This window comes from Pelophylax lessonae (assembly GCF_965119305.1).
Source record: "Pelophylax lessonae genome assembly, chromosome: 9".
NCBI classification, from domain to species: Eukaryota; Metazoa; Chordata; class Amphibia; order Anura; family Ranidae; genus Pelophylax; species Pelophylax lessonae.
Window position 1 is genome coordinate 159,906,145 of NC_138776.1, and position 12,254 is coordinate 159,918,398.

The 12,254-nt window shown below is 41.5% G+C and overlaps 1 protein-coding gene across 2 annotated transcripts in view; it reads right to left on the reverse strand.

Annotated features, from left to right (window-relative positions):
• The window catches only part of CDH23 (cadherin related 23), a 1,628,602-nt gene that overhangs the window by 10,082 nt on the left and 1,606,266 nt on the right, over positions 1 to 12,254 (reverse strand). For both annotated transcript variants that reach the window (XM_082268007.1, XM_082268006.1), the window contains 4 exons: positions 9,099 to 9,196; positions 8,862 to 8,982; positions 3,952 to 4,031; positions 2,129 to 2,169 (listed from right to left, as the gene is read on the reverse strand). In XM_082268007.1, the coding sequence (XP_082124133.1) occupies positions 2,129 to 2,169; positions 3,952 to 4,031; positions 8,862 to 8,982; positions 9,099 to 9,196 (340 nt within the window). The remainder of the gene's footprint in view (positions 1 to 2,128; positions 2,170 to 3,951; positions 4,032 to 8,861; positions 8,983 to 9,098; positions 9,197 to 12,254) is intronic.

Consider the following 12,254-nt stretch of genomic DNA (forward strand, 5'->3'; position numbering starts at 1 on the left):
GAAAAACATGCTGTGTGACATATCAACATTTGAGAGCTATAAGCACTGCAAAACAACAAAGCCTTTTTGGAAATAAAAAAACAAAGTATCACAAATATGGCAAAATTCAGGGACACAGCTAGGAAACCAACCAGTCCTTAAAGCAGGGTTTCTCTCTCAACCAGAGTTCCGTGGACCCCTATGGTTCCTCCAGAGCAATGACCAGTTTCTGCCTCTCAGATAAAGTCCCACTGACACCTTTGATCCTTTTAGCTATCTGTAAGGGGGTAATTCTTCCCAATGACCACAAGTGTAAGAAGCATTCTTCCTACCGACCATCACACTAATGTACTTTGAGTTGTAGATATAGTCATTTTTAGCAGGGGTTTCCTGAGACCAGAACATTATTTCAAGTGTTCCTCTGTGTTGAAAAAAGGTTGAGAAACACTGCCTTAAATTTTGCTGGCATTCAAGCTAGCAAGTCAGATGCTGGTGGCCTTCTATAGGAGGTGAGTGAGAGCTGGCAGCTTGTTAAAATATGTACAGTACAACCTTGGATCGGGAGAATAATTTGTTCCAGAACCATGCTTGTAATCCAAAGCACTCGTATATCAAAGTGAATTTTCCCATTAGAAATAATGTAAACTCAGATGATTCATTCCACAACCATTTATTCATATAAAAATGATTACAGCAATACAAAATACAGGTTATTGGCACACTGTTTCCAGCGCGGGTTGTTTCTGTTAAAAAAGTCCTAATCAGGTGACACAAAGAACAAAAAGATCAGCACCATCTAAGTGTACTGCAGTATGATCATAGTTTTAATGTAAAAAAAAAGTGGAATGACACTCACAATGTTAAAAACAATAGTCAGCGTTAACGGGTCTGGTGCTCATCCGCGTAAAGCTGCCGGTGTATATGTGGCCAAAGGTCGGGGGCGCTGGTCGCTCCCAGCGCTTCCTGGAGAACTCAGAGACACTGGGGAACTGTTGATGTCACTTCCAGTTGCTCCGAATGTGTGCAATGCCCGCCTTACCCAGCTGGGAGTGTCTCCCAGTTCTCCCAAACCTCTGGCTACATATACACCTGCGGCTTTACACTAATGAGCGCCAGACTCCTTAACGCTGGATATTGTTTTTAATATTCGAACTATCATTCCACTTTTTTTTACATTAAAACTGATCATACTATACTTAAGTGGCGCTGCTAGACGCTACTCGTATTATAAGACCTCGCTCGTATATCAAGGTGTCATTTTTTAAAACAATGTTGCCGTCTTGCAAAACTCTCGCAAACCAAGTTACTCGCAATCCAAGGTTTAATGTATAATAAAAACAGAAAAAAGGAGAACCAAAATAGTGGGTCTTTATATGAGGTCAATGAGACAAAGATTTTATTGGTATTTCTTGATGGATAGGTAAGGATATATGCAACACCATTGGAGCACATTCATATGAACATAGATATATACAGAAGGATGGTGGCATACAGCAAACTATACAATTCATATTGGAAAATGAAAAATGGGTACAATGTTCAAGGATCTAAAATTGGATCTCTGGGGATAAAATATTCCAATATAAAATCTTAGTATCTGTCAATACATTCTCCATATATATCAAGTAAAATAGAACATCTGTGTAAATGTAGGCTCAACGTGTTTCCTGGACCTCCGTCCATTCATCAGGAACTTTGGATACCCCAGCGCAGAGGGGGGTAAACAAGCCACAGTCAAAGCAAAGATCGGATCTCCAAGATACCACTCCAGAAAGTAAACGTGAGGCACAATTGAACCAGAAAGGATCCAAAATATACGTGACACAAAGAGAAGAAAATTCCCCTTGGAGGGACTGGTGAAAAAGAGAGCCAATCAAGCCTCGGCCCGGATACCCCAATGATCAAAGGCAAATCCAGCTTTTTATGACTTTAGCAATCCCCTGTTTGTGTATGTGGGATCACTTTGTACTTTGTGTGAGCCTTCCCATGTAGTAAGAAGGTTTGGACTTTTTTTTTTACCAGTGTACCTTTATTATGTGAGAATATCTAGCAAAATCACCTAGCATGTAGCATCAATTTAAAAGTGAAAAAGCCATTATGGGAGACTTGACCATTTAAATCACTTTTCAAAAGCATATCCAGGACTTACCTGTAGAGCCAGCCACTATAGCTTTTAGTTTTCTCTTGTGTCTGAAAGTATTAATAAAAAACACAAAACAAATTGCATTATTTGCTTATTTTATAACTTATTGTCATTTAGAACAAATACAACGTTTACACTAGTTTTCTTTTTCCTACACAAAAAAGTGGATAAAAAATGGAAAAGGTTCAACATTGTAATGGTTGAAAAAAAGGCAAAAAAAGAATAGCTAAGAGGAAAGAGTGGCTCTAAAGGCTAAAGGGATTTTACCTTAATGCATTCTCTGCATTAAGGTAAAAAACCTTCTGTGTGTAGATTCCAGCCCCCTCCCCCCCTCCTTAGCACCCCCTTATACTTACCTGAGCCCAATCTTGATCCAGCAATGTGGACGAGAGCTGTGGCTCTCTCACTCCTCACTGGCTCAGAGACAGACAATCACAGTCAGTGAGGAGGGAGTGGAGTGCAGCTGCACAGCACTCTGTTAGTGGACACACAGAACGTGGCTCAGGATCGAGCTTGCAAGCGTGCCCCCATAGCAAGCGACTTACTAAGGGGGCACTCAGCAGGGGGGAGGAGGCCGGAGTGTCGTCGGGAGACCAAAGAAAAGGAGAATTGGGGCTGCTCTGTGCAAAACCATTGCACAGAGCAGGGAAGTATAACTTGTATATATATATAACATGTTTATCATTTAAAAAAAATAAAAGTTGTAGCTTTATAATCAATGAAATCAGGGCTGATTAGGGTTAAGTAAAGGTTTAATAAGGGGTAAAATATGGACAATTTTTATGTAAAATTTTTTTTTTTTTTTTTTACTTGTAAGGTTGCTTTATCTGATATCATATGCCTATTGAAAATCACACCTTTAAACTGCAGATTAATAAAGAGTAAAGGCTGATCAAAATGTCAATTTCTAACAGCAGTGGCTGGAGCTGACTGCTGTTTTTACAAAATTTTAAAATGTTTTTTTTTTTTTTTTATATAGGTACTCCTTGTGGAGGGATCTGGGGGTCTAAAAGACCCCAATACCCTCTTCGGCTCTGAAAAGCATTCAAAACACCAAGTTTGGCTGTTTTGAATGCTATCCGCTTTTTTAATTCGGCGCCGAGTACCCAGAAGTGATGTCATTACATCACTTTCCGGTTTTTACATGGAGACCAGCACATGCGGCAGGGATACCGGCTTTCACGGGGACACATCTTCATGCAACACTGGGTCTTCTCTGTGGTGTGGCAGTGGAGGTAGGATGCCCAGGTCTCCCGGTGGGACGGGAGACCTGGGTGAGCCGCGGAAGGCGGCGGGAGGGGGGGGACGTCCCCTCTCGCTCCTTGTAATGACAGCCGAGCAGCTTCTTAGCCGCATCAGTTGTCATTACAAGTCAGTCGACTGTCACCTATGGACACCGGTACCAGGGTGATGCCTCTAGCTGCAGGCATCACCCCAGGACATGCACTTTCCCTAAATATCGGCAATCGGTAACCTCAGGAGTCGATTCCGATATATCGGGGAAAGCGCATATCGGGCCCCGATATATCAGCGTTGCCGATAGTCGGTCGTTCTCTAGTACAGGGCATGCTACACACACACTGTGTACTTCAGTAACATTATTTTGGGTGTTCATAGCACATCAAGGGTACAAGACTGTCTAAGTAATATTGAATAATAATATTGTTGTAGGCAAAGCTTTCTTACAAATAACCAAATTCTGGTGATACTAATTTTGTGTTTTGTAATTGTATATTGTATCATGTACAGTGCATAGATGTTCTCTATAGAACAGCTAAACAATATTATCCTATACTAGTTTCAGTAGTACATACTTAAGCTGAACTTACACAGTTCGGTAGTACCAATTCATGAAGATGAATAGCATTGCAGCCAAGAACAGCAGGATAGCCAATATAATAATTGCCATCTGTAAATAAAATAAACAGCAAACATAGTTCAGAAATTTAAAAGGAAAACGTATAAAACATGAAATCATTCCGATCTTGCCACCTAGACTGAATATTCCCTATGCACTTTCCATCAAGATAAAATTGAGCATCCCCCATTTTAAATCTGAGCAAAAGTAGTATTGAATTGTAACTTAAGCACAGCTCTAACGCAAGTATTAATGTATATTGTACTAATATGTATACTTTTGCCTGTGTGCATGTGGCCTTTCATACTTGAGTTTGGATAGGAGAATAGTGTTCTAAAGGTACTGTATATAGCAACCAGGCATTATGAGAGGTATGAGTCGACACTGATCAGCTATATCATCTGTTGGATTCCTCAGTGCCCTGATTCCCCTGCAGTAGTTTGTGTATTAGCTGTCTCCCACATAGCTTCAATGAAAATGTCACTGTCAGGTAGTTGTATGGAGGTTGAAATAGTCAGTTAGGTGCTGTCTCGCAGGGGAGGGTAGGAATTAATGCCTTTCCCGGTTCTTTGGTTTTGGCGGGTTATCTTTGAATCCAACCCGATGATCCTGTGATATAAAACAAGGACAGTGGTCAGAAACAGGGTGTCTCCCAAAAGGTAGAAGTGGCTGAGAGTCCCAACAACAGAGAGCTAGGAGTTCCTTGAGGTCCAGGGCCGCATGAGGCCAGATACCTGTAAGGGAACGAGATGGAGAATAGCACTCCTAAGGGGCAGAGGAATGCCGCTCATTACTACCTGAATGTAAATTCATCAGAACCTGGGGTTTGCCCCAAAGACACCAGCCCTGGAAGAATGCTTCTGAAAGACTGTATTACATGGACACTACCTATGTCGGGACAAAAAATGCAGGTGGTATTTGTAAAAAAAGAGAAAAAAATCAAAGATCATGCATGGGCAATATAAAGTCCATATACTTTAAATGTAATTAAAATTAGCCTTAGCGATAGTGTCAGCTGTCCCAAGAGTAAGCCAACTCTATAATAGAACCACACAGACAACAACAGGCTATGAACTTGGAGCTGGACTGCTCCTTCCACTGGCCATTAGAAGGAGCAGTGCAGGTCTGAGAGCGTAGCCTGTTGTTGCCTGCCAATTCCCTCCTCACGCTGGTCAGAGACACGTCCGGGATCCCTTTCAGCTTCCCTGGCTCTGTGGTGCACCATTGTCAGCTGTTCTATCACTGCAGGAGTATTCCACAGGATGGGGAAATAGAGGCTTCTTCTTTTTATATGTGATGAACCTGTTTTCTCTACAAGTTTTTATCACCATTGTTGTATTAAAATGCTTTTAACCTCCTGCACTTAGATGACTTTTCTCTTTTTTCTCTGTGCAGGTATGTTGGGCAGCCTGTAGATAGGATTAGGGATTTAGGGAAGAATTATGTTTTTAATTGTTGAACTTGTAATTGCCTTTTTGCATTTTTCTAAGTAAAGCTTTCTGAAATGTTGTCCTTGCCTGGTCTGAAGTTACTGAAATAGCTGTAATGCAAGTAACTGCCACATACTATATACATACTGTATAGCCTTTGGTTTGGATCATTATATGCATTGGGGTATGAGGACAGCACCACAAGAGTTAATACAGCAAGGAGTACAAGCAAGTGGTTACCTAAGGTAACAGAAGTTTACCAAGCAGCATGTCGCGAAGAGTGTACCTGAGATAGGAGGGATAGCCTCTTGTAAGAGGGAGTTATTGTCGGCACTCTCTCCATGAGTGGTCTGTCTACCAAAGCAACGGGAGCAGACTTGCACCGCAGAGGTTCCCCAGCCTGTGCTTAGGTATGGAAGAGTTAAGTGAGGTTGAGTGCACACATGAAGGGAATCGGATTGTTAACTGGAGAACAGTTACAGTGCGAATATAGATGGTGTACGTTCATCTCTAGAAGCAGAGGCCCGCCTTAAGGTTGAGTATTCCCCCACAGCAATCTCAGCCTTATCCCAGGGCATTAATGAATATGGCACAACAGTAAGGCTGGGTTCACACTATTGCAAATGAGCATGTCAGGAGATTGTGACCGACTCTCTATGGTTCCGGTTCACATATTTCAGGAACGGCTCTGATACAAATTGCACAGGAGTCCTGTGCATCTTCTGGTCTGTTTCAGGTCTAAATACAGCCCTAAATTCGGACTGAAATCAGAACTGAAACGTTATACAGGGACCCACCAAACCCCTGCTATGAGCTGCTCCATACGGCAGTGTGAACCCAGCCTAAAGGTACCCCATGTGTAGTCAAGTGATCCAGTATAAAGTGCCTAGTGTAGCCCAGAAGAACCCACACTGGGGTAGGCCTCCCTTGTGACCGTTGCTTGGCGCCCAACAAGGAGGGAAACATGAAGGATGTGTCCAGCTGCTACCCCCCACCCTTCCTACATAGTGCCACCTACAGTTGTGTTCAAAATTATTCAACCCCCACTGAAATTGATTGTTTTGGCCAGTTTGACATTGATTTTGATCATTCAGTCATCCTGCTTACAATTAAATCAAAGAGGCACGTGTAGGTCAGACAAATATAACATAACATTTAAAATGAAATAACCACAAATGTCTTTTCTGTGCTCACATCATTATCAGTTTTATTCAACCCCAAAGTGACATTCAATCTTAGTACTTAGTACAACATCCTTTTACAGTTATAACAGCTTTTAAACGTGAAGCATGGCTTGACACAAGTGTCTTGCAGCGATCTACGGGTATCTTCGCCCATTCGTCATGGGCAAAAGCCTCCAGTTCAGTCACATTCTTAGGCTTGTGCACTGCAACTGCTTTCTTTAAGTCCCACCAGAGGTTCTCAATCAGATTTAAGTCTGATGACTGTGATGGCCACTCCAAAATGTTCCAGCCTTTAATCTGCAACCATGCTCTAGTGGACTTGGAGGTATGCTTGGGATCATTGTCCTATTGAAAGGTCCAACGTCTCCCAAGCCCCAGGTTTGTGACGGACTGCATCACATTGTCATCCAATATCTCCTGGTACTGAAGAGAATTCATGGTACCTTGCAAACACTGAAGATTCCTTGTACCTGCAGAAGCCCCAAAGCATGATTGACCCCCCGCCATGCTTCACAGTAGGCAAGGTGTTCTTTTCTTCATAGGCCTTGTTCTTCCTCCTCCAAACATAGCGTTGATCCATGGGCCCAAACAGTTCTAATTTTGTTTCATCAGTCCACAGAACACTATCCCAAAACTTCTGTGGTTTGTCCACATGACTTTTGGCATACTGCAGTCGACTCTTCTTATTCTTTGGAGACAGCAAGGGGGTGCGCCTGGGAGTTCTGGCATGGAGGCCTTCATTACACAGTGTGCACCGTATTGTCTGAGCAGAAACTTCAGTACCCACATCTGACAAATCTTTTCTCAGTTCCTCAGCAGTCACACGGGGACTTTTCTCCACTCTACGCTTCAGGTAGCGCACAGCAGTCGAAGTCAGCATCTTCTTTCTGCCACGACCAGGTAGCGTTTCAACAGTGCCCTTTGCCTTGAATTTGCGAATGATGCTTCCTATGGTGTCTCTTGGTATGTTTAACATCTTTGCAATCTTCTTATAGCCATTGCCCTTCCTGTGAAGAGTAATCACCTCTTCTCTTGTCTTCCTGGACCATTCTCTTGACTTCACCATGTTTGTAACCACACCAGTAAATGTCTAGAAGTAGCTGAGTATCACAGTCATTTTAAAGCTGCCTAATTGGTGCTTATTAGGCTTTATTGCTGCTCCCTGACATCCACAGGTGTTTTCAATACCTGATTGAAAACACTTCAATGAACCTCTGTTCTTCAGAGTGGTAGTCTTTAAGGGGTTGAATAAATGTGTCAATGAAGAAATCACAAAAGAAACATTTACTACTGTATTACAAAACCAATTGATGTCATTTTAGTTGCATATGGTTCTTTAAGAAGTCCTTGTAGGATTTCATTCTGAATACAATTACAAATGTACACTAAATTCCCTAAAACCCTTTACAGCATTGGGGGTTGAATAATTTTAAACACAACTGTATTTGTTTATTCTACATTATGAAGAATCCGATGAGGGAAGTAGTTGTAATAGCCACTGGGCAAAATTAGGGAATCTTGTAAGGATATTTCTCTACTGGAGTCCTCAACGAACAGGCCTTAGTGTGATTCAATGTGCCGAATATCATGTAAATATGCATTGAGACACCTTCATGAAATCACAAAACAAATTATGGTCAAAATAATTACAAATAAAAAAAAGAAATCACTTAAAAGCATAGGTGCAGCCAAAAACCGCAAACAGAAAAATCAGCACAACTTGCAGTCTTTAGAATGTGTCCCTTATGTTGATTCTTTTTCTATTAGTGAACATTTTTCTCTGTCCTGACCTGTTCACCCCCACCCTGCCACTGTTACTGCAACAAACAGGCTGTCACAGACTCTCATGAAGAGAGCCTATGCCAACACTTTACACACAACTCCTTCATTCATAGAAGCCATACATACTAGTTTCTTTTAGTGAAAAAAAAAAAAAAATCTATAAATGGAGGTGTGGAATGTCCTCCATTCATAGATTAACCTTTATTCAAAGAAGCTCTAGTAGAGCTTCTATAATTGACAGAGCTGTGTGGAAGGCATTGACATAGGCTCTCTTGAGAGCCTGTGGCAGCCTGTTAGCTGTAATAACCCCAGCCGCACAGGAAGATTATGACAGTAAGGATTGGGGTCGGGGCGCAGGATGAAGGAAATATTTTACTAACAGTAGAGAAATCAGCACAAGGGACACATCCTACTGACTGTAAGTCATGTCCCATGTGTTGATTTTTCTGTTTGCGATTTTTGACTGCACTTTAAATAAGCTTCACCTGTAGTGCAGACAGGTCCTCCGGAGCACTGGGTGTGGTGGCTGGCTGAACATCCAAGACATTGTAATTGCGAAAGAGATTCCGTAATTGTTCTTTATTCTCATCAATCATCTGTATAACACTTGAAGGGAATAGAAAACATTTTTTCAATAAACTATATAAAACGGACTATGAAGTTCTATAAGGAGCTAATGTTATATTTACATAACTCCACAGTTTCACATGTACAAAACTTACCGATCCACATCAAGAATTCGGTTGGTATCGCGATTTACAACGTGAATCAGCATATCAGTCTGGGCAAAGTTCACTCTACCTTTTTTGTCTACATGAAACTATAGGAAGAAAACAGAAATGTACTTCTATATATATATATATATAATATACCATTAATGTACTATAAGACAGAGAGAACAATACAAATGAAAGAAATGAAATGACCGATCATCTTATTGGGGAAAAAAACTTGTACAGCGCCACATCCTAAATAGTTATCTGAAATATTAAAAGGAACTAAATAGTTCCGCCAATGGGTGACTTTCAGGGCTCTCTACCCAAGGCATCAAAAATATGGTCTGGGTTTGGTGCGTGTGGTTTGTGGTGAATGTTGGGGTTGAATTGTTGTAGGTTGGAAGATGAGCCTAGTATCATAGGTACTGTAATTTACTCAGTGGTTTATGCTATGGGGTACTAATTATACAAGATAGTGTCTTGAAAAAGTATTCATACCCCTTGGTACATAATGGTGAAGTGGAAGGAACATGATAAATGCTTTTTAAAATGTTTTACAAATAAATATCTGAAAAGTGTGGCATGCATTTGTATAAAGCCCCCCTGAGTCAATACCTTGTGGAACCACCTTTCACTGCAATTACAGCTGCAAGTTGTTTTGGTAATGTCTCTACTAGCTTTGCACATCTAGAGAGTGAAATGTTTTCCCATTCTTCTTTGCAAAATAGCTCAAGCTCTGTCAGATTGGATAGAGAGCGCCTGTGAACAGCAATTTTCAAGTCTTGCCACATATTCTCAATTGGATTTAGGTCTTGACTTTGACTGGGCCATTCTACCACATGAATATGCTTTGAGATAAACCATTCCATTGTAGCTCTGGCTGTAAGTTTAGGGTCGCTATCCTGCTGGAAGGTGAACCTCCCCCCCAGTCTCAAGTCTGTTGCAGACTCTTAACAGGTTTTCTTCTAAGATTGCCCTGTATTTGGCTCCATCCATCTATCCATGAACTCTTACCAGCTTCCCTGTCCCTGATAAAGAAAAGCATCCCTACAACATGATGCTGCCACCACCATGTTTCACGGTGGGGATGGTGTGTTCAGGGTGATGTGCAGTGTTAGTTTTCCACCACACATAGTGTTTTCCTTTTAGGCCAAAAAGTTCAATTTTGGTCTCATATGACTAGGGCACTTTCTTCCACATGTTTGTTGTGTCCCCCACATGGCTTCTCACAAACTGCAAACAGGACTTCTTATGGCTTTCTTCTTGCCACTCTTCCATAAAGGCCAGATTTGTGGAGTGTACGACTAATAGTTGTCCTGTGGACAGATTCTCCCACCTGAGCTGTGGATCTCTGCAGCTCCTCCAGAGTTACCATGGGCCACTTGGCTGCTTCTCTGATTAATGCTCTCCTATCCCAGCCTGTCAGTTTAGGTGAACTGCCATGTCTTGGTAGGTTTGCAGTTGTGCCATACTCCTTCCATTTTCAGATGATGGATTGAACAGTGCTCAGTGAGATTTTCAAGCTTGGGATATTTTTTTTATAACTTAACCCTGCTTTAAACTTCTCCACAACTTTACCCCTGACCTGTCTGGTGTGTTCCTTGGCCTTCATGATGCTGTTTGTTCACTAAGGTTTTCTAACAAACCTCTTCACAGGGCTTCACAGAACAGCTGAATTTATACTAAGATTAAATTACACACAGGTGGACCCTATTTACTAATTAAGTGACTTTTGAAGGCAATTGGTTCCACTAGATTTTAGTTAGGAGTATCAGAGTAAAGGGGGCGGAATACAAATGCACACCACACTTTTCAAATATTTATTTGTAAAAAAGTTTAAAAAACATTTATCATTTTCCTTCCACTTCACAATTATGTGCCACTTTGTGTTGGTCTATCACATAAAATCCCAATAAAATACATTTGCGTTTTTGGTTGTAACATGACAAAATAGGGAAAATGTTCAAGGGGTATGAATACTTTTTCAATGAGCTGTATCTGTGTATTGTTGAAAGTCATGGTAAGCTATTAAGATGTACATCTTGTAATAGTGTTATCTGATGTGTTTTGACTATGAATGTGTATTATTGTTGTTCTATTATTTCTCAGACTTTTTTTGCATTCGGTCCCTGAAGAAGCAATGTCTTAGGCTACTTTCACACGGTCCGCCTCCGTCTGCAGACTACGTGCTGCTCAGCAGGGGATCGATCAACCGATCCCCGCTGAGCAGGCAGATGACAGCTCCGTCTCCGCCCTGTGTGCCAAGAGGGAGCTGTCAGATCCCCGCTGTCCTCTATGGGAGAATCGGATAAGAACGGACCGCCTGTCCGTTCTCATCCGATCCCATCCCATCCTCTGGACGGATGGAAAATAGGGTTTCCATCCGTCCGGATTTCATAGACAGGATCGGAATAGGACATGTCTCCACTGACATCCGCTGCCCCATAGGGATGCATGGAGGATCTGATCAGGTCCGCCTAAAAAACTGACAGGCGGATCTGATCGTATCGTTCGCGTGAAAGGAGCCCAAGGCTGCGAAACGTGACTGACTTGAAGTTTGAAAAATGCGTCCATAAAATCATCATGAGCTATGGATTAGTCTTTTATCATGGAACTGGGCACTACTTTGATGATATTTGATGATTTCTACCTTACCAACTATAAAACTATGAATTAGGGACGAGAGGAGCTAAAAGTTTTTTCTTTAGCTCTCAGCAGACGCCAATGTGTTTTGTGGGATTGGATAATATCCTTTAAGGAAATCAATATAATTGTACCATTTTTTTGTATGGAGGGGTAATTTTGAAATATGTTTCTTACAATCACCACCTGGGTTGTGGCAGAGGATTGTAAAATGCATGTCAATTTAAAGTTATAAGGATCTACTAATGTATCTACCTAATTCAACTATTTTTGTTTCTTAAAATATCTGCTAAAGGTCCCAGCAAGATTATTTATCATTGTGCTCTTCAGGGCCTTTTCACACTATAGCAGAGAGCTATGCTATTCTGCATAAGAAAGTCACAGGTCTCTGCAAGGGCACACAGGAAACAATGCTTTTCTATGTGCCCCGTTCAAACTGCACCGCAGCTGTCATCTGTGGTGCAGAGCAGTGCAGAAAACTGCAACGCTACTGCAGTTTTCCACACCGCTACACGGGTG